The 27908-nt window shown below is 43.3% G+C and overlaps 1 protein-coding gene across 1 annotated transcript in view; it reads left to right on the top strand.

Moving 5' to 3' along the window:
- Positions 1-27908, top strand: part of dmd (dystrophin) — a gene marked incomplete at its 3' end in the record, with an annotated part of 278458 nt that overhangs the window by 157004 nt on the left and 93546 nt on the right. The window contains exons 19-32 of the mRNA XM_084574167.1: positions 3038-3210; positions 3309-3344; positions 7174-7297; positions 9686-9764; positions 12231-12343; positions 12636-12764; positions 14086-14094; positions 14316-14508; positions 20919-21064; positions 25844-25944; positions 26122-26233; positions 26352-26465; positions 26654-26809; positions 26908-27078. Coding sequence (XP_084430293.1) covers positions 3038-3210; positions 3309-3344; positions 7174-7297; positions 9686-9764; positions 12231-12343; positions 12636-12764; positions 14086-14094; positions 14316-14508; positions 20919-21064; positions 25844-25944; positions 26122-26233; positions 26352-26465; positions 26654-26809; positions 26908-27078 — 1656 coding nt within the window. The remainder of the gene's footprint in view (positions 1-3037; positions 3211-3308; positions 3345-7173; positions 7298-9685; positions 9765-12230; positions 12344-12635; positions 12765-14085; positions 14095-14315; positions 14509-20918; positions 21065-25843; positions 25945-26121; positions 26234-26351; positions 26466-26653; positions 26810-26907; positions 27079-27908) is intronic.

The raw sequence follows: 27908 nt of genomic DNA, 5'->3' as shown, positions 1-27908 counted from the left end.
AATTTACTGTCTCACATTTGGGAAGCAGGAAACTGGTGATATCTGACAGTTGGGGTGGGGGAAAAAATGAATATTCAGCGTTGTTCGAGTAAATATTGCCATTAAGACAAACTGTAATTCGCTTGGATTTAGTCCCACACATACTGTCCTGCTGCCATAAATACTTAGCCAGACTTTGTAGAATATTAGAGTGATACGCTCCATTCGGATTTCATTATGTTTCAATTGACAGAAAAAAAAAAAAAAAACTGTTTGCAATTGGATAGTCCTCCAACCAATCATTTGGAGGCATTTTGAGCCAAATTCAACTCCACGTTACTGTTCTGTCCATCACTGCTTAAAGGGGATCTACCGTTTTTTACAACCTGGACCTTATTTCTGGTGTAAAATACAATAGTTTACTCACCCATATAACTTTGGTGTCATTTGGAGTCCTTCGGCATATTTAGATCTGCGTATAGCTATATAGTGGGAGTGACTGGGGCACCGAAACACAGCCTCTAATCTGCCGCGAAACTCGTTCATTTCACCAATATTTTGTTATGATACGCTAGTGCTATTCCATGTTGAGTCCGGAGTTACCTGTTATCTATTCGCGGACGTGCAGCGGTTTGTTGTTCTTTGGCCAGTTTTTGCAAATTTCCCCACTGGAGGATAAAGGGTTACCTTAACAAATAGTAATACAAATATTCACTACAGAAGCTGTTCTCAAATTATTTAGTTTTTCATGTCCAATCCTCTCATGCTTATTTGCACAACCCACATAAAAAACAACAATGTCTGGATGTATTCGCAGATATGGCCAATTGTTTTTTTTTTATCTGCTTTAAGACATTGCTGTAGATTTGAATCTCAATGTTCAAGCCACTTTTCAATCAAAGTGTTTTTCTGTTTGAGAATAATGCATGTGCACTGTTTGTTTCCACATTCATCTGCTGAGGTGGGGTGGGGGAGCTCTCTGTGCTGCACATTAAATCTCAGTTTAACACCTGGATATGCCAATAGGATTTATTGCACCGCAGTTTGGAGGCCAATTTGGAAGCCGGCGAGAAACTTGAAAAACCCAAACTAGGTACGACGATAAAAAGTTGTATGAAGCAGGAGCAGGAAGCAAGACAAATGTGCGCACAGGTTTTTAACACCGTGGCTTCAATCTTTTTTTTTTATTATTTTGTGCAGTGTCAACCACTGCACTGGAGGCACAAATGTGTATTAATGCGTCACTGAAAGTCGTCCCCAAAACGTTCATTATTTGCCTCCCGTTTGATTAAAGGTGAATAAAAACGAGACCAGCTGTTTGGGGAAATTTTTTTCAAAAATGAAACCACATGTTGCTGCTGTTTTGTAAGGATTTAAGTCTTCAATAGTAAGAAATTCTCTTTGCGCTGAGAGATACGGGCTAGCATTTGCAGACAGGACGGGCTGTGATACACCTAGTCGAACATCTACGTGAGCATAGTTTTTCGGGTATGTCAATTTGAACATACAGCAAAAAGATAATCTAGAATGAATAAAAAAAGCGATGTGACCTTAGCAAGCGAACCGTATTTATTGACTGGCTCTTTAAAATGAAAGATGGGTAACGAGAACAGGCACAAGGGGAGGATAAGCTTCTGTATTCGATTTATTTCCATCCAGTGTTGCATTCATTTTTCACCAAGATCTTGTATTAATGATGGGAGAGTCTGACCACTGTGCAAAGCCTTCTTCTGTGTTTTTCTGCCGGCTTGTTTACCTGCAATTTGCTACTGCTGTGGTTCGTCCACAACCTCAGAATCGGAAAAATATTCAGCCATGTTGTAAAAAAAATAGCAGTAGCAATGAAAAATGAAATGAACGAGTTTCGCGGCAGATAATGCATTATTTAGAGGCTGTGTTTCGGTGCCCCATTCACTCCCACTATATGGATATACGCAGATCTAAATATCTCCTGAAGGAATACAAATTACACAAAAGTTATATGGGTGAGTAAATGATAGTATTCTAAGCCAGAAATAAGGTCCAGGTTGTAAAAAACAGTAGTTCCCCTTTGAATCCAGGTGGCGAATTTTTTTGGCAACGCAAAGGTCTTTACTGAATTTCCCAGATAAAGTGAGTTACCCCCATTCTCAAAATATAAAAATGAAATAGTCTTTTGAACGGCTCTTTGAAAGGAACGGATCCACGAGATGCGGCTCCCTTCAAAGAGCCACAAATCCCATCTCTAGTTTAAACGACGAATACAGACTACTGCCTCCTGCTGGTGGAGTCATTTATTGCAGTGTAGTTCAAGTGCAACTTTTTTTGACCCAGAAAATGTGCGATGGGGAAATTACTGAATTAATCAAACCATATCATGTTGCTTTTTTTTAAAAAAAATGTAGGTCTTTATTAGTAGGAACTATGTAAAATAACAGGCTAATCCTTTAAATAATATTTTAACAGCCCTAAGTATACACACACACACACACACACACACACACACACATTTTCTGCAGACGAATTCCATCTCGAAGTCACCGGTTGCACACATCTCCCGATCTTTCCCTGGCTCCCGCTCTCACTCTTTCTCAATTACTTGCTGCCCATTATAATGAGTCAGATAATTAGCAGATTGACCTCTGCAGGCACACACACCTTGGCTGCTCACACACACACACACACACACGTTTCCATAGCAGCAAGGCACGTCCCAGTACTGCACTCAACCGCGCCGCTGCCGTTACGGCTCGTCCCTGCAAAAGCAAACTTGAAGACTCAGAGTGTTGCACAAAACGGTGAACAAGGCTCCGAAAAATAAAATGCAAAGCAAAGAAACGCTTAAGCTACGGTCTGTCACATGAATCCCAAATCACTGCCTAACCATCTCACAGCTGTCTGAGCACACGCATCTGTAGCTGTCCTGTCTAACACTGTAGTTATGGCAATGTGTGATTGATGAAATCCATCCTTGACTAATGGACTCTCAGAGGCACTGTTGACTATGCATGTGTGCAGACGTCAAAGCAGATCCTTGCAGCTAAACACAGTTTGTCTCAACGTCTCTCTTCACATTCAGCTGTCCTCCACTGTCAGCGTGGCCCAGCAGCAGTCCGAGCTGACCCACTCGGTCACGGCGACCGTCACCAAGGTGACGACGAGGGAGAAGGTGTCGGCCGTGCGGCAGACCCGGGAGTCGCCGCCGCCGCAGAAGAAGAGACAAGTGGTCGTGGATTCCGAGCTCAGGAAGAGGTGGGCTTGAGCTGGCGCTGCCGCCGCTGCTGCTGCTGCACTGGCAACTCTGAATTAGCGGGTTTTCACGTGCCTTCTAACTTGTGTGACGTGTTCAGTTACATGCACCCGTTCATGCTGTCCTATCTCAGCAGGTAGGTGATGGCAGATGCTGATAATGAGTCTGTGGTGGTTATAATAGAAGACCATCCTACAATTTTTTTTTGCATATGAGGAGATTCTGAAAATGATTCTGCAGTTTTAGTGAGTAGAGAAGCGGACGGCCATAGAAGTGGATACGTAGTGTAGTGGTAGAAAGCACATTTACTTAAGCGCCGTGCTCTAGTGGAGACGTATGCACTTTACTTTAGTGCTTGCATTCATGCTACTTTAAATGCTAATCTAAATTGCAGAGGGTTAAATTAATTATCTGACGCTTCAAACACTCCTGGGCTGTGTCACTTATACTCATTTGCCAGTTTATTAGGTACACTCGTGAAAATGAATGCATTCTAATCTGAAACGTTCTTCGCCAAGTCTCATCTTCATGAACGGCCACCCCACTGCAGTCAGTTGGCAAGGCTAAACCTTTGCATTTAAGTGAGGCGAATGTCAAGCGTAGCAGGAAAAGAGAGGACCCCAAAAGCAAGACCTAAATGCTAAATGGAAGACGTTTCATAGGTTTCACGGCTGAGCTTTCAACCCAGAAGAAGTCAAGTGATACAAAGAAGCAGGAAACCTAGGAACAGCGAGGGAACACAGGCGAGGAAGTAGATTCGTGGATGAACTGGCGACAAACTGACAAAGGCAGAGACAGGGCTATATATGCACACAAGGGCTGACGGGGTAATGGGACACAGGTGAAACCAATAAGGGGCGGAGCCACCCGTCATACAGGTGAACCACAAAGGAAGTAAAATAAGCTTTTCAGAGTAAAGCAGGAAAGACACTAAAACTAAAATTACCTAGGTACAAGGTACGCCGATAAAAGCTTTGTGTAGTAGGTGCAGGCGACCACTGAAATTAAAAGTATTTCATACAAATTCCATATTTTCCAATCAGGCATGGAAGAAGGAGTGGATAAATGTGGTATTTTAAGAATCGAAGAATTCGTGACAACCCCGTTCTAGTCAGCGGGCTGGCCCAAATAACAGATTAAGCGGTTAAATCAATCCGGCACCACAAACTACATCCTCCGAAATGAACATCCGGTTGAATTACCACCGCCACCAGCTGAACATTAGAACAGTCATGAAGCTAGGATTTCGTGCAGGACTGCTCTATTAGAATGCAAGCGAGCGCAGGCATCTGTCAACTTCCTTCAGTGTGTAATGGATGGGAGGTAGGCAGCAGCCTGTGCGAAGGAATCGAAAGCGACTGTAATTAATTAAAAAATAAACTCCCCTTGGATCTACTGTGCGTAGTAGTTAAAGGAAACACCAAAAACAAAAAAAAAAAACATTTCTCCACAGTGGGTTATGTCTGAGACTATCATTTGCAGATTCAAAGGTGGAGTCATCCATTCCCTAGAATTTGGAAGTTCCTCAGAATGCTGCAGCGTGCATTGTTAAGACAACGACCTGCTTCCATATTAGAGTTCAGCATATTAGCATGCAGGTTAGCTTCTTTTTCATCTAATGAATTTCCCTCTCACTGACTCACGCTGACCCCTGCCCCTCATCTCCCTACCTGCCGTCTGTTGTCGGTTGCCTAGATTAGCTTTGTTGTTCCCCATTTAAAGAGCCAGAGCTGAGTACTATATGTATTTTTCATTGCACATAGAGAGTGTAGATATGTGTAATTAACGGGATATTTCAGTTGTAGTGCATAGATTAACCCCTCAACATGCAGTTTCCCCCTTTGCAGTGGTTAAAATGATCTTCCATTATATGCCAATACTGACAGTGTCTGCTTGCTATTGAGAAATACCTATGCAAGCTTTTATGGTACACCACTTTTATCTCCTTTGAAAACTGATTTGTGTTTTTGCACTTGAACCCTGGCTTTTCAATTTTTTTTATCAACTGTGTTACGTCCCTTTGGAAACCCACACCGGCCTTGCAAAGGCAGTGCGTGTGACTTAAGGTGGTGCACGGGCTTAAGTGCCCTAATCAGCCGCACAGGAGTAGGTGTGGATAAAGGAGAATGCCAGGAAAGGCTTTGATTCTGTCAAATGTCTCCACTTCATGTTGCTGACCTCGAGCCAATTCGAATGAATTAAAGAATCTTAATATTTCATTCCATATATTCTAAGTTTCATTCAACATATTCAAGTTTCATTCCATATATTCAAAGTTTCATTCCATATATTCAAGTTTCATTCCATATATTCAAAGTTTCATTCCATATATTCAAAGTTTCATTCCATATAATATATATATATATATATATATATATATATATATATAGATATATAGAAGACCTACCAATGGCTTTTTACCAATGGCTGGAAAAGGCTGGACTCTTGTGTGGCAGCACAAGAACAGGCCCTAGGTACAAGAGCCAAAGGGGCCAAGATCTACAAGAGTAGATCAGATCCAAGGTGCAGACTATGCAAAGATGCCCCTGAGACAGTCCAGCACATAATAGCAGGGTGTAAGATGCTAGCTGAGTCAGTGTACATGGAGAGACACAACCAAGTGGCTGGAATAGTGTACAGGAACACCTGTACCCAGTATGGAATAGAAACACCCAAACCCCAATGGGCCGCACCACAGAAGGTGGCTGAGAACAACAGGGCCAAGGTGCTGTGGGACTTCAGCTTCCAGACTGACAAACAGTTTCCTGGCCAACCAACCGGACATAGTGGTGGTAGACAAAGAGCAGAAGAAGGCGGTGGTGATGGATGCGGCGATACCAGCAGACGCCAACAACACGAGAAAGTTGAAGAGTACCAAGGGTTGAAAGAACAGCTGGAGCAGATGTGGAAGGTCAAGGCGAGCTTGGTCCCCGAGGTAGTAGGAGCACTCGGGGCAGTGACCCCCAAACTGGGGGAGTGGCTCCAACAGATCCCAGGAACAACACCAGAAGCCTCAGTCCAGAAGAGCGCAGTCCTAGGAACAGCTAAGATACTGCGCAGAACCCTCAAACTCCCAGGCCTCTGGTAGAGGACCAGAGCTTGAGGATGACACAGAATTTTCACCTCTAGTTTTGATCGAGCTCTAAAAACCTTAAGGCCAAGTACAAGAAGCATTGGTAAACAAGCAAAATATGAACCTTTATCAGACTGTCGGTGTAGGATGGAGTGATCAGGAGTACTGATTATGGTCTGGGGGGGAAGATATAAGTCAGGAGGAACAGACGCGAACGCAACTAACACCAAGAAAATAGCGAATAAAACTCATCTCCACTTTCCATCACTTCTTCCGTAACAGCTTGTCATAAAATTAGACAAATGTGCTTGATATTAGATGATAGTCAGTGTTTTTTTTTCACACACTTCAATCTCCTGTTTCCCAGCGCAGATATGAGCTGATGAGTTGCGCTGACTTGGCAGCCGGGATCTTATCCGTCGCTGACAGCTGCCTGTCAGTCGCTCTTCACGTGTCTGTGATTTCTGCTTCCGCTGCACACATCCATCTAATTGTTTGGGGAACTGTTGTATCGCGGTGTCTTGCTTTCACGACCTCGGTGCAGATGTTGCTCACAGACGACGAGTAAATCTTTTTTTTTAATTGGCGACATAGCCCTCTGTATAAAGGACCTGATTGTTTCTTCCACATCTAGTCTCAGTAGATGGTTTTCCCGTGTATTGGCGGGTTTAAAGCGGTCCCTGTGATGTGTAAATCAGTAGTTCAGTCGTAAATTTAGTAGATTTACTGAAGGAAGGCGAAAATGGACCCCTACAGTCGTTGATTTTAATTGGCTGATTTTGTTTTCCCTCTAACTGAATGAGGTAATTAAGACAATTTTCCATCTCACTTCAGTTCAGGTGATGTTTATATAGGTTAGTCATATCCTAGTTATGTGTGTGTGTTTGGTCAGGTTCGACGTCGACTTCACAGAGGTCCACAGCTACATGACCCGCGGCGAGGCCATCCTGCAGAGCCCCGAGTTCTCGGTGTCACGCAAGGACGGCAGCATCCAGGAGCTGCACGACAAAGTGCAGGTAAGAGACGGTGGCGGCGCCCCGCGGAGCCTAATCTGCCGAGGCCCACGACGCTGAAATAATAAGGTTCGATCGCACAGTTGGGTCAGAAATAAATTTTAGCTTCCATATAGCGGGGGGGGGGGGGGGGTGTTCTGTAGCCTTGATTACGTATGCAGGACAACGCCAGTGTGGCTCGGTGATATGAGGTGCAGAGAAGTTTCCATAATGAGTTTTTGCACGCACCCAGTGCTTATACATGTCAATCAGTTGGAATCGTGACAGATAAACACATATCCGACTTGTGCAGGGTCAGCGCGGCAAGCAATAAAACAAGGAAACAACCTGTTACAGACTAATGAATAGCTCTCTCTTCTTTAAAGGGGATCTAACGTCCAATTATGGCTAGCAGTGTCCCATTAAAGAAACGATCCGTAAACACAGCCTGAAGAGCAGATTGGGACTCTGCGGGCGCGCATGTTAGCAAACACTTTTTCCATTCCCGGCAGACCCAGAAGAGCATTGATTTGAGTCCAAATGATGAATCCAATATATATATTTATTTTTTTCCTTGCACCAACCCCTGAGAAAAATATCACTGTGCAATAATTATTACATTGGTGTGATAATTTAGCCGTTACAACAAGAGAATCCCAATTTTTAGAGTTATTTTGACATTTTTATCACAGTTTTTGGTACGTGATTGTCTTGGATTATGTCAGTAATGGTTATCCAATGACACCTCATACCATTTACAGCTCCTTAGAAACTCATTGCGACTGTGTTGCACTGTTTGATTTAAGGCAATTTGTGGGAAGAGCTTGTTGCATCCTGGAGAGGCAACCCTGATCTGGCTGTTTCGGTGCTGAATACTACACTATGGCCCTGTAAAGATATACATAGGGGCGCATTGAGATTGCATTTGAGAGATCCGATTACTGACCACATTCGGAGGTGACTGGAGGTGACTAACTATAGCACATTATGGACTGAACCAAAACTGCAAAGGTGGTTCTCTTAAAACCAAAACAATCATCTAAGATCCACTATAAAGCGCTATAAAGCTCAGGGGCCACTTCAGACTTGAACTGCTTCCTCGTCAGTAAGCGCAAACCCACTCATATTAAACGTTTCTTTCATCCATTATTAATTACAAAATACGGGTTAGAGCAGTGTTGAGTTAATGGAATTAAGAACATTGACATTTTCTTAGAACTAAAAGCATAATATTTAATTAACTGTAACAGATCCGTAATTAATTAGAAGCCCTACTTAAAAAGTGCTCGTGCTGGTGTAAATGAGAAATAATTCCTAATGAAAGAATTGAACAATACAATACAAAACCCTGGGCAACACACTCAAATGTTCCTAAAGGTTCCTCAACCCCAACTCCCCAAAGGTCCAAGTAGCTTCTTTAGTTCTAAAAGGCCTGTGGGGAGTTTGTCTAAAAAAGCGTTTAAAAAAGACAACTGGACTTCTTCAGCTTCTCTCCAGTTAAGAAGAAGCTACTCAGATGAGTGGTGCAATGTCTTCTCAAAAAAACTCTACAAGTCCAGTTGCCTTTCTTTGAATGCTTTTTTGGACGTACCGTGACCTGGATGACTGAGAACCTTCACAGACTGTGGAGAGTTGGAGTTTAAATAGGAACTTCTGATGGTGTTACCAATCAGAAGGTCACTTGACTTGGGTTTGTCAACAACCAGATACGTACCTATCATTGGACAAACGCGTCTTGATCCTGTCATCCTAAGGGAAACAGGACCAGAATGGATTCCTCCAATTACAGGCAAGTATCTGGTTGTTGCATTGATGGTAGTTGCATATGTTCCTGTTCAAACTGAAACTTCCTAACAGTCCTTTGGAACTGAAGAAACTACTTGAATGTTGGATTCAAGTCCGGTTTTCTTTGTTTCTGGTTGGTCTTTTTCACTTAAATATACCATAACCTGGATGACTGACAACCTTTACAGACATATTATCTCTTTGACTGCACAAGGCACATATATCATTGGACTCCTCAAACTAGAAAGTCAGAGTCAACAACACAACTACCTACCTTACCACCAAAAACTGCCTGCTGAAAGGGAACGTGTCCACCAACAAAGACAATCAGTGATTTTGTGGAATTATGCCCCTAGAGTCCAATTCAGGACTAACATATTTAGATTGTCCTAGAATATATATGTTTTTCCAATATACAGTGTGTTAGATCAGATCTTATTCTGCTGAAAATGAAAATGAATGACCTTGGGTTGTTGTCAGTGTCGCCGTAGCTTAAGATAAAAGACTTCTTAAGTTCCAGGTCCACCTATTTTTTCGCATTAACACCTTGCGTATTGGACGCTGCACGCCAATCTCAATGTCTTTAACTTCCCATCTCTCCCTGCCTCTCTGTCCTTTTGGCCACAGGCGATAGAAAGAGAGCGACCGGAGAAGTACCGAAAGCTCCAGGAGGCAACCCGCACGGCGCAGACCCTGGTCGAGCAGGGTAACGTGCACGCTCGCCCTCATTCACATGCATGCACGCACATGCACGCACGCACACCCTGTCTGTCCCCATGGCAACGCCTTCACCTGTCCCACCCTCTATCCCTGTCTCCATAGAAACACTGATGGAGAGAGAGTGAGAGAGGGAGGGACAGGCGGAAAAGAAAAAAAAAAAAAAAAGAGAGAGGGAGAACAAGGATTCTTCTCCTCCGTCCTCTCGTCTGTCCTTGTGCAATTGTTGGGGTTTCTGAAAGCGCGGAAAACACTCTTTTTTTTCCTCCCGTAACCTTCCGGCAAACAAAAACATCCTAGAACATTCTGCAACTCACTGATCAGGGCTGTGTGCGTTTAGAAGTGAAGGAGAGACAAACCTCTGTCTTGTCTGAGCAAATAATCACATAAATACATGAAATGTTTGCTCTGCGCTGCATTTTGTGGACATGCTTTCAAACAATAAACAAGTCCACCTTAAGAGTGGAAGGAATTCAATTTTTAGGATAAGACTAGTGATGTTCCGTGTTCTTTGTACTGTCAATAAATCTCATAGACAGGCGAAGACCACATTTCGATATTTCCTGACTCCAAGTCTATTAGTGCTTATGAAATGTTAATCTTGAGCACTAGTTGTTGGGTAAAATACAGTGTCTGCATTTCGAACAGTTTCCCAATAGTCTTCTGGCGTGTCCACATGATGTTGATCTAACTGCCGATGGTCAGAAACGTCCTTGCCACTCTGCCATGCACACCGTGGTTGATCAGTGTTCTCCTGATGGTAGATTCATGAACATGAACATTAGCCAGTGTGAGAAGTTGCTTCGAAGTTACCCTGGGCTCCTTTTGGGATCTCTTGGACTTATGCGTCTTGCTTTTGGAGTGGTCTTTGTTGGTCCTGGAGGGTACCAGTTGTCTTCAGTGTTCTCCGTAAACTCTTTAGAGATGGTTTTGTTAACACTTTCCCGTCTGGTGAGGAACGGCAACTCTTTTTCTGAGGTCCTCGGAAAGCTCCTTTGTCCGTGCCATCGTACACTTCCACAAACATGTGTTGTGAAGATCAGACCGTGACAAATCGCTGATTTTCAAACAAAACGGGACATTGTGTTGTCTCTTTACATTGATTAGAAACACTTCTGAAGAGACGGGCTCAAATTTGGCCTTCCCAGAAGGGAAGTGCTCTTCTGCATCTCACAGATATGCAAAAGAGCACTGTTGTTTGGAGTATTTTTGTATGCTAACCGGCTCTAAACTCCTCTAGGCCAAGCTAGAATCTCCAGGACCAGTCTGTCTACCAAAAGCAGATACTGACCCTCTCTAAAACAAGACGGCAAACTTTCCAATCTCCCAAACGGATGAAGCCATGGATCATTGGTATCATAGAGGCGGTAACTCCAATGTTATTACTGTTGCAAAGGTTGGACAGAAACCGAAACATTTTCACATGCAATCTGGGAATGTAAGCTTGTTAAGACATCTTTGGATAAACTTGTCGAGCACATAGGATGTGGATCCACGGAGGATTTGAAGAACTGCTTGGAATATATGCAAAAAATTTACTCACATAAACCCATATGCTTTAAAAGGTCATGAGGAAGTTTTAGGAAGTTGTTGGTGGTACCAAGGAGGTTGCCATGTGGTCTTTTGTCTTTTAAAATCACACTATAATGTCAAGAAAGTCTAGTTACCAAGAGTCTTTGGGTTTATTCCCTTTGAAAATCATGTTCAATGTTAAATTAGAAACAATCCTGATTGTTTCTGACCCTTTACAGACCCTAGAACCTGACAAGGCGACAGTGGCAAGTAAATACTCCCATTAAAGGCTAAATCACATTCGTGCAAATTGGGTACTGTTGACAAAACAAATCCAATATATCACTCGGACCACAGGTGCAGTGTCTTCCTTCGACCATCCTTCCATCTCAGGGTCACATGCGATTCCCCTTACCTAGAATCCAGCTCACGCCAAAGCAGCACCCGCCGAGCGCTTGACATTATGCATAATCGAGGCACCATTACAGGAAAGAGACGCGGCGTCTAGCCTGTTTGTGTGGCGCCAGGTGAGATGTGAGCCAGGATGCTGTCTTACCCAGGTCCAATTATCATCCAGCCGATGGGGTTCAGTTTGCCCTTTTCAAGACAGAGGTGTGAATCCGTCTTGGTACAACTCGCGCATTGATTTCTCCCTCCTGGAAACCACTCAGAGGTTTTTCATTTTTCAGGCGCTGGAGTTTACGGGGGCTTTAAATTGGCCATTTACATAAAAAAAAAAAAAAAAAAATGTCATGAATGCACGGGGATATGTATTTATGTCCGTGCGATTAGTGAGCAGGTAGAGCAGGTTGCCTACAGAAGACAGTTTTGTGTATTTACCGCTGCCCCCCTACAGTCACGCCTTTGCGAGAAGCATGTATCACTAGTCGCTGTACTGTATGTATGTGTCACATTCTCTCTCTCTCTGCCTCCCCCTACCCAGAGGGGAGTCGTGCTGATGACATTGCCCAGGCAGCAGAGCAGCTGAACCAGCGCTGGGTGGGATTCTGTGCCTTGCTGGCAGAGAGGCTGGCATGGCTGGCTTATCAGACAAAGGTACTGATGTAAGCTATTCATGTGCTATATTTACAGGAATAGCTGCTGATAAGTGGTATGGCTGTCTTCTTCAGCTATACCACTTCACAAAGTGAAACCTATACTGTCAGGTTATCACAGGTGTGGATAGTACGGTCATTTTGACTTATATGAAGGAGCTCGCGGAATAAGACAGGTGTTGTGTAGGTGTTTGCCGGCACCGTGGTGTTCATTAAAAATCTTTTCACCCTTTATTTCAAAATGCGCTTCTCCCTCACTCTTTCCCCCGGCTCTCTTTGGGTCCGTGTCGCAGGTGCTGGCTTTCTACAACTTGTACGAGCAGTGTGAGCAGGCGGTAGACGCCAGCGAGAACTGGCTCAAAGTCCAGGCGCCTCCCGCGTCCGAACCGGAGCCTCTCAAGATACAACTGGACCGATGCCGGGTGAGTTAGTGCTCGCTTTGTCCGCGGTCCTACTCAGGGTAGATTCATTTTCGGGTTATAGTTATATAATAGCAAGTGGAGCTGGCCATAATTAGGCTGCAACAATGGAGCAAAGCCATCAGAAAGAGAGCAGGAACATTTGGAAAGGCCAAATCAACAGTTTGGTACATTCGGAGAAATAATGCGTATTCTTTATCTATTACTGCTTGTCCTCTAGACGGTCGTTGGAGCTTATCCAAGCTGTCGTTGGGCGAGAGGCAGGGTACACCCTGGACAGGTTGCCAGCTAGGGCAAAACAGCTTGACCTAGCTGGCAACCTGTCCTAGGCACTAAAAGGTACTGAAAGACAAACAACCGTTGACTGCCATGCACACATACAGTCGACCTAAAACACTGCACATGTGTTTGGACTGTGGGAGGAAGCCAGAGCACATGGAGAAAACCAATGCAGGCACAGGGAGAACATGCAAACTCTGCACGGTGGGCTCGAATCCAGAACCTTCTTGCTAACCACTGGTGGAAGATCTCTGCATACTTTCAGTGGTAAAGAAAATCCCTGTCATAACATGAAGATAAAGGAAAGACCAGAACAGCTAAAATAAAGCTAGCCAGATTAGTTCTGGAACAGTATTCTTTGCAATGGAAACTAAGAACAACCTGTAGAAGAATGACAGGAAGACGAAAGCATGGAGAAGGGCTTAGAACGTCTGGGGATCCAAAGCACACGTCATCAAATGTATGAACATGCCTAGCTTCTGATGGCACTGGGGGACTAGCCAGTGATGGGAGACGGAGCAGAAGTAGCTGGATGAATTCTCAAGTACGGGGATATACCGCCTGCTCAGATTCAGCCAACGGTGCTCCACAGTACAGATGTACAATGGACCCATCTTCTGCAACACAACCCCTACGCTTCCTTCACCTTGGCTGAAAACACCTTCAAAGTAAAGCTGCATTTTAAGCCCATATTCATAATATAAGATAATATAAATGGAACTTCAGTACGTTTTTACGATTTGGTAAAAATACCAAAAACTGCACTAGTGTCCAAACATTCTGTATATGGACCTAGGTAAACAAAATTAAGTGAATACACTAAAATATACACAGGTACACAGTGAGGGCGAACCAGCAGCTTCTACTGCAAATGGAGGCGTTTCAGTGTCTGTTTCTTTTCTGGCTTCAATTTACTTGTTGTGTACAGTTTTGATTTTACATTGTAAGTTCTTTATAGTTTCTTAATTTCTTTTGTTAATGCGCAATCTTTATTTATCTGGGTTGTTTGAATTTCTGTGTCCTTCCATGCCTCTTTTTGTCACAGCACTTTTCTGTAAGTACTTTTTTTATTCATTTGTTCATTCTAACTGCTGAAAGATTCTATTTCTACATTATTTTTCCTATTTTTGTCTTCTACCTAGTGTTGGTATGTATGGACTTACCTAAGATAAAGTTGCAACTACTAAAACCTGCTAAAATAAAGTAAAATCCTAATAGGATAAGGTACATGGAGTGTAACTCACTGACTTGACTCACCCCGCTCTTTGTCCCCAGGAGGAGGTGGCTCGTCTGGCCTCCCTGCAGCCCCAGGTGGACCTCCTGGAGAAGCGGCTGAACGAGCTGAAGGGCGAGAAGGAGGGCGACGAGGGCACCGCCGCTTTCCTGGACGCCGACATCGACGCCTTCAAGGAACGCTACCACAAGGTCCTCGAGGACCTGAGGGCAAGAGAAAGGCAGCTGACACTGGGTGAGAGCCGTGGCACGCTGATTTACCGCAGCCAGTCTAATGCGGAGCACAGGAGTTGACCTTTTTTATCGACACCCCGTGCCCTCATCTTTGCTCAGTTGCCTCCTGTTTCAACAACGTAAATCCTGGCCTTTCCTAAATTTAGAGGACACGCCTGAGAATCTTACCGAACCTAATGTGTCAGCCGTTCAAAAACAAACAACACCTTTCCTTCCCAGACAAAAGCAGTCTGATTCTGATTTAAGCAGTCAAAAATCCTTTGATTCTACTCATTAAAATTATAAAAGAAAATTGTGACAATGTTGCGTCTGCAATTGTTAATTATAGCTTATGTCTGCTGCATCTGCTGCGTCACACTCGCTGCTGTCATTTCTTGGCAGATTTTTGTTCAGCTGTAGTTTTAAATGTCTTCTGCCTGCCCGCTCATTGACCTGTTGGCTTGTTGTGAGGTCATTTTGTGTCCCCTTGTAGTCGTTTTGCGCCTCGTCGTTGCGGTTTTGTGTCTCTTTGGGATAGTTTTGTCCGTCTTTTACCTGAGCTCCGGGACTTTCAAACGAGACATATGAACAGTCTCTTTATAGAAAAGGTCTGTCCCAGAGTACTCATTAAACCTACTGCTTGCTGTTTACATTTTGTGGCTTAGTGTGTTCAGTTCCAGAGATGTATTTCTTCTTTCTGTTTTCCATCAAGAATATCCTCCTCGTAGTTCTACATAGGATCTGAGGACTTTAACAGTCGCGTAGGTTTATGTTTGGAAGTTATTAGCTTTGTTTGAGAGACGACGTGTTTTGTCCCCCAATTTTGCCCTGGTATTTGTACTGCGATACCCATGAGCCTCAGCCGCTGCGGACATGGAACGGGAGCGAATCGAGGCTGTAGCAAATTCTAAATGCCACAGCCGCACAAGTGAGCCAAAAAATGAAAGCAATACGTTTTGTCAACACCAAAGTCTTCCAGAAGTTTCTAATGGTATTTATGTGTTCTTTAAAACATGACGAGCATATAACGCCGCTCCCTCTCTTCATTGCTACCTATTATCACTTTTGACCTTTTTCATTCAAATTAAGGATGCAATTGTTCCTACCCTAAGTTTAGAGTCTTATGATATCCTCACATACCTAACCTGGGCAACAGGTTAATCTATTTATATTCCTGAATACATCTTGAATGGATAAATAAACCGTTTATAATGAAATAAAGGTTTTAAATGAGCAACGTCAGCCAGCGACTCGTGTCAGCCAGCATTAGATAATCATCTTATAGTTTGCCCAGTAATGCAGTGTGAGCATTACTTTATTTAATAATGAAGTGCGTGTTGGTAACTCCCCAGGCCACTGCCTGGCTGGACGGATTAAAAACAGCAAGATAAACCTAACTGTGCCGTAGCTGTCACTGGTGGTGATCATTTATCACTTGCCTCTGGCCCTAGTGTTTTTTTTTTACTATTAATGTTCTGGAATTGGAGTTCCACTTCTTAACCATTTCAAGCAAATTTTCTCGTTCATGTTTTTAAAGAGTTCACAACCATGAGTAATGTTTTCAGTTCGAAAGAGAGGACCTATAGGGAATGAGGCAGGCAGAGAAACAAAAAAGGTAATGAAACTTACTAGAGATGAAAAACAAAAAAGGTGGTGCAGGTCCTAAGGAACTTAAATCAAGGTACACTGTAGGTATACTCACAATGAAGGATAATCCAACATAGGGAAAAGGTAATCTGGGGCAATGCAGAGACTATCTGGAGGCTAGCTGAGAGAGAGTCAAGAACACAGGTTGGAAAATGGACAAACTGACAAGAGTAAAAAGTGAATATTAACAAGAGCTGACAGGACAATGAGACAAAACCAATTTCATGAACTTTGGACTTTCCTGCTTGGTAGTTTAGATTTGACAAGTTTGACTCTGAAGGACGGGAGGGCGCAGAACTCTGGGATACCTAGCTGTCCCAGGTCCACATATGTTTCTTCCCTGAAGCATCCTCGATAAAACGGGCGGGAAAAGAACACATCTAGGAAGTTGGACACGTTTCACAAAAACACAATACACACAATAACACATATTTATAAACGCCCTGAGACTATGCCTTGAGACTAAAGTATGGTTTTTGCCTTTGTGGGACTTGATGCCGTAGCCTACGCCAGTGCGAGCCATGTATACTTGTCCGCTCGTCAGTCCAGCTCGCTCTGTAAAAGTTAGCGCTAGCTAGCTAGCTAGTGCTAGTCGGCGCTGTGTCTTTTTGTCAGTTGGGTTAATTTTTGTTTCTACTTCCTGCTCCACTTTCAACAATAGCAACTGAAACTTTCGCAAGAAATTTCTCCTAAGACGAGTCGTACAAATGCTTGTACCTTCGAACCTCCTCAGTCAATCTTTCTTCGGTGTGGTCCATCTTTATTGATCCAACACAATCAATTTGAAAATTGCGGAGATGGAGAAGCAGCCGGTAATACATCATGTGCTCCTACCAATTGGACCAATCACAGTTCTTGTGGTCTGCGTCGCCGTGACACATAGTTACATTTCTTGGGAGAAGTATAAACCGCCCATAAGGAGAGCATACAATCACCAGTGTGGGAACACACTCAACACCGATGAATGTTGCTGTCATCGGGTGAGAGGCGGGTTACACCCTGGACAGGTTGCCAGTCTATTGCAGGACTAACACAGCGAGACAACAACCATTCACACTACAGAAAAAGTCAGCCCAAGTATAATACAAAACCCCAAACCTTGGCACCCTGCGCTCTGGCCTCAGCTCTTCACGGGGATGTAAGCGAATCTTCAGGTACCTGCTGCTGAAAGTCAGGCTTGTCACCTCGCCGTAGCCCACACACTGTACCAGACAGATTGAGAGTGGCAAATGTCTCTCCCCACTAGAGCAACAGTAAGCCAACTTGCGGCGCAGTGTTTGCGGTTGTTGGGAAAATAGAAGAAGTGCTCCGAGATCACGCAAACACATTGGCAGCCTGCAGCAGTGTCTCACAGTGTGGGTAGATGTTGCCATAGTCCTTTCCAATTACCGCTGTTTATGTGTTGGACACAGCACAGTTCGATGTGTGTTGTAGAAACTCGTTAGATCTGAAAGAATACATCACCTATTATGCCGCACTGTTGTATTTTAGTTATTATTTCAATTCCAAGGCTGATTTGAAAATCCCTTGCTAAATGTGAATAGATGAATAAATTGAATAAATTGGTAAACAGGCTTATTTGCTTTCTTGCTGGGAGAACAGCGCTGCTCTATTGTCACTACAAATAGAAACTTAAAGGCAGATGATGGCTCAATAATTACGAGTATATATTTCATTTGATCACCAATTACATGTAAAAGAATCTACGCGCGTTCGTAAGCGATTTCTATAATGTGTGCTGTGCATTCAACCCACTGACAAAACCATTCTCAAGCAGTTACTTTAATAAATCCCACAGTGGGGAAATGTGCAGCCTATTTAAAATCATCACCGTAAAGTACCGTGTTTCACCATTGAAATACAATTAAAAACACTGCAATCTGCTGGCTTTACCTCTATCGAATCCACAAATTTGAGCGGCCACTAATAACAGAGCCACCAACTAGCCACTGCGACATGCTAATACGTCGACATGCAAGCAGATGTGTTTTCTGTGTTCAGTTTTATTGATGCAAAAAGTCGTAATGGGGGCGGTGGGGGTTAATGTTCATGTTTAAATCAACACAAATCATGATCAATGGGGAAAAACTACGGGTCCTTAAAAAGTTTACACTGATTTCGACTTTGTTCAACGCTTGTTCGAGCAGCTTATTGCCTTGCGGCCACCGTATTTCTTCTTTTCCACATGAGGCAAGCGGAACGCACGTATTCATTCCCGTATGAAGAGTTTAGATCAGGAGTGTCAAACTCATTTTAATTCAGGGGCCACACACAGCCCAGTTTGATCTCAAGGGGGCCCGGAGCAGTAACACAATAGCGTATTAACCTACAAATAACAGCAACTCCAAATGTTTCTTTGTTTTAACGCAAAGAAGTACAAGTATGTCATGAAAATGTTTACATTACATATCGTTAGCTTCATAGCATGATTGCGTAAGTCATATTTTGGCCATGGTTACAATGATCATTAAAAATTTCAATGTGCTTGCTAAATATTGGGTTGTTTTCTTGTTTTTTCTGAAAACGTTAAAATATGACAATTATGCTAAGATGCTATCGATATGAAAATGTTGTGTTATGTCCATAACTCTTACCAAAACTGTGTGAACCCTAGGAATAGCAGGCCCTTTTATGTCTTCAGTGTAATTTTTGTACTTTGCAAATTTATCCCGCGGGCCAGATTGGACCTTCTGGCGGACCGCTTTTGGCCCACGGGCCGTATGTTTGAAACCTGTGGTTTAGATGATTATTGTGAGCTCATAAGATAATTTAGTCCGATTGAAAGTCTTATCAAAGGTTATTTGTTCTGATTGAGGTGGTTACATAAGGAATTTTTGCCCCAATTGAGCTATTATTGCAATTTTTCGCAGAATACGATTGTCCATGTAAATGTACCCATTGAAAAGCAATGAAGACTAGAAAAAGGAAAGCGTCTGTGAGTGCCTGTCACTTCCTAGGCCAGCTGTAGAGGTGATTTACAAGTTGAGTGACTCATGTGCGATGTGCGTACACCTTTGCACCTGCCTTCGTGGTGAGCTATTGAGAGCATCAGGCAGTCATTTAGTCCAATTTGCGGCGGCACGCTCTGCGTGTGTTCAAATACATTTGGATTCCTGTGCAAAAACAATGACAACGAGACTTAACAAGGAAGATTAGGAACCTAAAAGCTGCAGCCGTCAAGACTCGAGAAACTCAATCTGGAAGGCACTCGCAAAATGAGCGAAGATTGTTATTTATATCAATGACGGAGAACATAAATGGGAAAACAAAAAAAGAAATGTAGCGAGTGAGGAAATGACACAGCTGGGAAAGACACTAAAAGCGAAAGAGAGGCTGGGAGAGACACACTGGGCTCGTCTCACCCACGCCAGGGGTGAGATATCCAACACTCAGATTCAACCAGTCACACATGGCTGGGTATAGGCCTATATTCAGACATGCGCACACAGATTACTGTGGCGTATTCCCAAGGGTAACAGTGGTTAACTTGCCAGTTAATTAAATGATGTGTTTTTCTATCTCTTTATTCCTTCCTGTGAAGTCAGTCCAGGTCAGGCTGGCGCATTTCTTTCAGTCAGTTTATTTCAAATCTGTCAGGGACTCTGTATTCGAATGCACTGAATCTATGCAGTCTTAGAAGCATTAATTGCTCCAAATACATAAGTCAAAATGAGTCATCTGGCTACCACATATCAAGAGTTCAGCTTAGCTAAGTTAATTGCTACATAAAAGCTATTCATGGCATTATTTTCAAAAGCATTCACACTTTACTTTAAGAGCCTTCAATATGCACAGTCCATATGGAAACACATAATCAGTTTAGAGGGATGCCAGATATTCCACTCCCAGCATCCCAGAATAGACCACCGCATCCCAGCAAAAGGGGTTTTTGTTCCTCACTGAGTTCTTTCTAGTTGGGGGTTAAAAACCGGACAGGCAAGTAAAAAAAGACAAAGTAAATAAAGTTGTTGTTTATATATTAAAGACAAACCTGTTCGAGGTTCTTGACTGTCCCAGGCAAAGACGTATGTCCAAACCATAGACTGTAACAAAAATGGACGGCACGTCTCCACTTCTTTCCATTGGTCAATCTGACTCAAGAATTCCAAGGATAATGCCGGCGCCATCTTGTGAGTTTGGAGCCAGACTCTACTCAACGCTGTCCCAGAGTGGACCCGTGTTATTGATGACCTGCCCAAACTTCCGTAGACTCACTGGGGTTTGATTAATACTGCTCGACTCTGCTCTACCGCCACCAGTTACAAAGGATTATTGGATTATACATTGCACTTTTGTTTTCGTTTAATTTTTTTCTACTCTCAAGTTCTTACGGGACTTCTTCGCAGAGCGGTTATCGTGACAGCTGTCAGTCATCGTGATGTCATATCCTTCTATAGCGTCAAATAAACAACTAAAAAAAACTTCTCAGAAAAATGGACACTTGTCATCAGTATTATATTGACAAAAAATATTTTCCTTAGTGTCTTAGTTTGGCCAAAGTCCCATCCACAAACATGGAGTCATACAGCAGTCAGCCACCAGGGGGAGCACTGCATTGTTTGACTTAACTTTTGAGGTGGTGTCATGGCATCCACTTTTTATACAGTCTATGATGGGAATTGACATACTTTTGGATCCAGCCTCAAGTGGCCATTTAGCATTTATGAAAAATTTTCAGTGGTAGTTAAGAACAAATTGACATATTCACAATTTTGTGCAGTGCCTTAACAACCTGTGTGATTACAGATCGCCTGACTCTCTCTGTCTCTTCCTCTCCGTCTCTAGTTTTGGACAGCCTGCCCCCGGCGCGTTACAAAGAGACTATATCAACGCTGCTGGCATGGTTACAGCAGTGCGAGGCCAAGCTGGCCATCCCATCGACGGCTGTTACGGAGTACCATATTATGGAACAGAGATTGAAGGACGTTCAGGTACACACACACACACATGCAGACACGGGTTTATAGATAAGTGAAATGTTTTAATATCTTTTAGTTTTTGCGTGGTCAGTGTTAATATAATTTGATATATTCTGTCAGAGCCATATAAATGATGGGAAATTTATCTTATGTGTGCTTTTGAATTGCATTCAAGGGACTGTGAAATGGTAAATGATCTTTTATTTATAAAATAGAGCATTTTTGTATAGCAATTGCAGTTAAAAGCGCTTTACGGTCACAGTGCCACATCTACCTATTCGTTCACACGAGCACAAACAAAGCACACGGTTCAGTGTCTTGCTCAAGGACACTTTGCCATGTTGTTCATGTACAGGTAACCTTCTGTATTGTGGACAACCCGCTCTACCTTCTCAGCCACAGCTGCATTATGTATGAAAACATTCTGTACCATGGACTGTTGACTGACAACATGCAGCATTTATATTTATTCATCTACCCTCGACTAGTTTTCAGGATTTATACTGCCGGTTTGGCAGCTGAAGAGGGGAGCATATTGACTCGGTATGCTCCAACTACTCAAGAACTCCACTCTCCATTAGGTTGCACTGAGAAGCAAACGGTAATTAAAATGGAGTTTATTGTTTTTGATGCTGAAATGAAAAAGAACGGGAGACAATGTTCTGATGATTCAGTGTACTGTAGTGCAAAGCTGTGGTTAGTCATTCCGAAATGAGTTGAATCAATCTCGCTAATAAAGCGAGGAAAGTGTGCGCGGTGTCCGCGTTTCTCGGCAATCAATCTCGTTCGATCCAATTAACGGGTGTTTTGCTTGGGACCCAATTAAGATGAGCATTAATTCTGAAGACATTTGGATGAGTGCTCATCATATTTGTCTAAAAGTTTTCTTGTTTTAAAAGTCAGAGAGCAAACAGATGAGTCAAGCTACCGCATTTGTCCCCAAGCCATTAGGGTTCCTTTGAGGGCTGAGAACTTTGAAGTCTCAAAAGGGGCCAGCCTCAGTGATTGAGGTTTTTAAAACCAGAAACCTGTTCTTTTATTATGTAGTGTTATGGGCCGCAACTTTGCATGGAGACACGTGACAGGGTTATGAAAATAAGGGTTTATTTCAATAAGAAAACAAAAAGGCAACAGGTGAGACATAGTGAGCTTCTACAGCTGAAAAGTGGTCCTCTTAAGCCTCTTCAACAACCCCCCCTTTATTCACATCTTCTCAGGTGTGGCTGGTTAAGGTGATTAAGCACAAGCACAGCCACTGCAGACGGATGTAGCACCTCCACCCTCAAAAGAGATCCTTCAGGAGCCCTAAAAACGTACAAAGCCCCTCTATGATCATGCCCAATCCTCCGAGATCATCAAGAATAGAAGCCTCTACGCATAATTACTTAACATTTTGACACCAAATACGAACATGTAGCGTGAACCACACAACATGGAGCACAATAGCCACAAACCAAGTGGCTTGCTTACACCAAGGTACTACCGTAGACAAAGGTTAGCTATCCCAACATTATCCCAACATAGTGAACTGTCCTCGCCACAGCCAAATGGGCCGACTTCCCCGCAACACCAAAGGCCCCTGTAATTGCTAATGTTCACAAACAATGCCTCCTGTCAGCTCGCCCAAAATATCCCCATCTTAACAAAGAACACTGTAAAAACAGAGCCTAGGGAATCCCAAATTTAAAGGTTCTAGTTCCCAGTTAAACTGTTCCTGCTGAACTTGCCTGGTTTCCTCTGAAATTCTAAATAACTGGACCTCAACTAGTCTTCCGCGGCTTTCCCGGGCACGCCAGGGGCCATCCCAGGGTCGCCGCACAAAGTGGTGATGGTCAAACCAACACCTGGAGGCTTTCTACAACAGGCAAGTTCTAAAACATGCACATTTATCTCTTTGGATCATCTCCAGAACTTCAGTTGCCACAAAGACGCGCAAAAGATATTCTGGAAAAAAACCCTCCAATTTATGCTACAACCTGGCTCGAGGGCTTCAACATAAAGTGGAGACACATGACAGAGTTATAAAAAGAAGGCTTAATTACATTAAAGTGGCAACAGGTGAGGCAGGGTGTGCTTCTACAGCAACCCCCTTTGGTCACATCTTCTCAGGTGTGGCCAGTTAAGGTGATTGAGCACAAGCCAAAGACATCAGCACAGCCACTGCAAAGCCAGTAGATGTGCATAGGGGTGTCATATATAGTCTAAAATAATAAAGAACAACAAGGTAAAACCAATAAACTGCATTATTTGCCTTTAATGCAACCAGAAATAGCTTACATCTGGAATTTGCGGCAATCGACACTTGTACACCGCTCTCACTTTTCCAAATTCAGAAGACAATCGCTCAGAGGTAAATTCAGATGGCGTACCTTGTGTCATAAAGTCTAAGGTTACATCTGAATATTGCTCCAAAGTCATGATACAGAGAAAAATATACCTGCGTACGCAATTGGGTCACAGTTATAATCCATTGGGAGTCATAATCAGTTCCCAGTGGAGTGATTCCAGAACATATTACTCCCACAAAACATTTGTGGGTTGGGAAGTCTGGCTTCCGAGCTACTACAGACCAGCCACGAAGGGATAGCAAGATGGATTGTCATGTCAATTCATAATCTCACAAGTGTCTTCCTCGCAAGGAAAGGTTATACTTCAATCCCACAACCCTTTAGGAATTAAAAAGGGCAAAGGGATTCACCGATTTTTGCTCTTGACAACATCGCCGCCAAGATCTGTTTACAAATTCCCATAAGGTGCCAAAGTGGGACAGACTCTTTAATCCTGCGAGGCTGTATAGCACTGTAATCACTTTTTACTACAAGCGATAAAGTTATATTGCCGCTGCCGACGCCAAACTGCCAAAGCAGCACACTTTGAAAAGGACACTTTCTGCTGTTCTTCGAGGTGGCGAGCGGAGGATAGAGAGGGGAGAGAAAAACAGATGACACGCCCCATTAACCAAGAGTCTGATTCATACCCACAACCTAGTGGGTAAATTGTGTGCATCTGATACACCGGGACATCCAAGGAATCACCCCTGTAAAAATAAAATGCCCATAGAACGACTTATTAAGGAAGCCGCGGTGGGCTTTTAAAAGGACAGTTCCTTTTCAATTTAGCTTCCCAGCGACATAACTTCAATAGTTTTAGCAGCAAATGAGCTTTTTATGTGGCAATTTACAGTATACAATAATATTTGTTGTCTAAACTTCCTTGTACAGATTTAAATAAAGCGAAGAATGAATCGTAACCTCAACAAAAGCAGACCGGAAAATTCACACACTAAATTTGGAAAGTCTGGACGACTTAACTTAAATAATACAGCAGCGTGTCTACCACATTGCTTCACGGTATTTATCGTACATCATCACATTACCCAAACCTCCTGGAGGCCGGAGATAAGGGTGCATGGGCACGATTCGTCATGCATCACCACCGGTTACAGGAAGTGTCAGAGGTTTATCCGTGCGATTCCTTGGCTCTCCGTTGAAGATAAAGGAAATCGCAAAGAGTAGGTGGAGAGAAAGAGCCAAAAACTTGGAGCTGAAAATATTCCTATTGCCTCCTTGTTTGCGATTCAGTGATGCAGCAGAAGAATCGAGGGTAAGCCCTAGTAAGTGACTGGATATCCTGACCGGAGGCTGTGCTTGAACTAATCTAAACTAAGTCTCTGAGCCACCTCAGGGTGAGCGAAACTTTCCCGTCCAAAACCTTCCTCTGCACACCACCTTACGCAGAAATTCCCCTAACCCTTCACTTGGAATTCATCCTGCATGGAAGGGTAAGCAAAATCAAACACAGCAAAAAGGTTTTCTTTGCTAAACGTTAAAGGGGGCAGCCAAGGGCATGCTCTCCCCTTTCCTTGCACTTCCCTTTAAACTCAATCAACTTTACACAAGCTTTTAGAAAACACATAATAGATGGTTGTCCAATAAATCAGGCCTGTTTTCTACGGAGACGTGTTCAGGGGAACGCCAGAATTCTGATTGATTTGCGGCGCACTGGCTAATTTGCAGCAAAGCGCATGAATTAACTAATATGAATACGTCAATCATCGTCAGCCGGCTGACATCGTATGTCACGAACGTCACACCGCTTCTCGTCAGAATCATCATTACGCTGTGGCCAATAACTCGCATCATATCAATTTGAAATTACCATATCAACAGCTAATAAAGGCTCTGGGATCTAAATCGTAGAGGTTGGCGGGATTCAACGCAACATTAAATTGGCAAATTGCTCTCAATTGGCAAAAGGTTTCCTGACTACCCAAAGTAACAGCTTGTTTCTGCTTGGGCTATAATTTTGGACAATTGAACGCTTTCCTTTTGTTGAACACCAAAGGGTTAGCACCCACAAAATGATGCTATTTGATTTTATAACATTTCACTAAATGACGTGTTCTGTACAGGTTGTTATTTTGTTCCATGACAATCATGACATTAAAAGCTGACAGCCTGAGGACTTGACCTTCAAAATATGAAGTTGGGTCCCGTTTTTTGTTATTCTGATTTTTCCCAAACCAGCTTTACTTATATCAGTTATCATTGGGCGAGGGGTGTAATACACCCTGGACACCGGTCTGTCACAGGTCCAACACAGAAAGTCAAGCAACCATACTATTCACATGCGCATCTATGGCCGGAACCCTCTATTACACCACTGTGCCATCAACACACAAAAACATCTACTGATAAAAAGGCCTCATTGGACTACACTGTAGCTTTCATTCTGCCTTTTTCTCACTTTCTCATTCCCTCTATCCATCTCTGTCCTGTCTCTACCCAACAGGCTCTCCAGGTGGCTCTGGCTGAACACCAGGGTGAGGTGGACTACCTGACCTCAGCTGTAGAGCAGGTCTTCCAGAAAGCTCCACCAGACATTTGCCAGAAGTAAGACATCTCAAGATAGGATTTTGTTGCACATTCTAGTCCGGATCACTTAGAGCCTTCAACTTGGTTTCGACCCAGAGTCGGAGACAACTGAGCCCGACACATTAAAAAGCTTCCACCGCAGAAGATCTTAACTTTGGACTGCCATTAAACCAATGATTTTATGTGCTTTCATAGGTATCGAGCAGAGATGGAAAACATCATGGCTCGCTGGAGACGACTGGGCTCCATGCTGATCGAGAACGCCCAGAAAATCCAGGAGCTCATGGCCAAGCTGATGCAGTTTGAGGTGAGATTGAGAGAGAGAAAGAGCGAGGGGGCTCATTATATGTTTCCTAAGACTCAAAGTTAATTGGTGCGCAGTAGTTGTACACATCATTCAGATTCTGCCTGCTTCTTTCCAACAGAATGATGTAAAGACTTTAAAGAAGTGGATGGCAGATGTAGATGTCTTCCTGAATGAGGAGTGGCCAGCGCTGGGAGACTCTGAAGCCCTGGAGAAACAGTTAGAGCAGTGCACGGTGAGAAAAACCTAACGATTGCTTGCATGACCGATGTGTTGCATTAGGATTGAACAGCCCGAAAGAGCTGAAAATAAAACAGGTTTGGAATGAAAATACCTCAGATAGATGATCTTCAGAGTTCCCTAAAATGACCTTAAGTCTATAGAAGACCTTAGAAAAGTTAATTATATCTGTGTAACCTCAAGGCTCTAGTGAATGACATCCACACCATCCAACCAAGCGTCAATGGCATCAATGAAGTAGGCCTGTACCTGAAGAAAGAGGCCGAGCCACCTTACGCTGTCCACATACAGAAAGAACTAGACGAGCTCAATGCCCAGTGGGAGAATGTCTGCAAACAGGTGCGTGACCGTCACCTACAGTCTTTATTAGCCTCCGCCCACATCAATGCACAGCACTGATCGCTAGTTTCGGTGTATGTGTTTCTCCCTCCCCTCAGGCCTACGCGAAGAAGTCTGCTCTGAAAGGCGGCCTCGACAAGACTATGGCTCTGAGGAAGGAGATGCAGGAGATGCAGGAGTGGATCAACCAGGCCGAGGAGGACTACCTAGAGAGAGACTTCACCTATAAGACGCCCGAGGAGCTGCGCAAAGCTGTGGAAGAGCTCAAGGTGAGTGTGTTTAAGAGGAAAATAAGGCTGAATTTTATTTTTTTACAAGCCCTCATCAATATCTGGTGTATTTACTTTGCACCATCCTTCCAAATATCAAAATAAAGTTACTTCAACTTAACAAGCACTCAGTTCTCTCAGTTGGATAATTTAGCCATTAGAGGCAAGCCATGTTTAACTATAATCTGTGTTGGCCTTCTCCATTGAAAGTGTTAATTAACTGAGCTACTACTCATTTTGGCATCTTCTTCTTTTGAAAGGGTGCCACTATTTAGCATAGACTTTAAATAAAGATGGACGACAGAATAGCTCCTCAAAAGTGAAGCCAAAGCTAGTACAGCTCCCCCTGGTGGCTGACTGCAGTATAGGTCATAAGCTCCACCCCTTCCAAGTTAATGGATGGGACTTGGGTCAAACTAAAACATTAAAATACACTTCCAAAAGGTTTTCTTCATTTTAGGTAGTTAATATAATGCTGATCCATACTCAAGTGTGAATATGTCTGATAAGTTTTGTTTTAGTTCGTTATTTGACCTTATAGAAACAGGATGTGACATCATGACGACTACCAGTTGCCATGCCGACCGATCCGCAAAGCGGTCCCATTGTAACATGAGAGTAGAAAAAAAAAAAAAAAGCACTGTGCATAATTCACTATTTCTTTGAAACTGGTGGAAGTAGAGCAGAGCGCAATATTAATTAAATAAAAATGCTTGTGAGTCTGGCGGAAGTGTGGGCGGGTCACCAGTAAAGCTTGGCCTGACTCTTGGACTGTACTGCGCAGATTCTGGCTCCAAACTCGCAAGATGGTGCCACCTGTATCCCCGGGT

Source organism: Chelon labrosus (genome assembly GCF_963514085.1).
Source record: "Chelon labrosus genome assembly, chromosome: 24".
NCBI lineage: Eukaryota > Metazoa > Chordata > Actinopteri > Mugiliformes > Mugilidae > Chelon > Chelon labrosus.
This window is presented reverse-complemented; position numbering and strand designations above follow the sequence as displayed.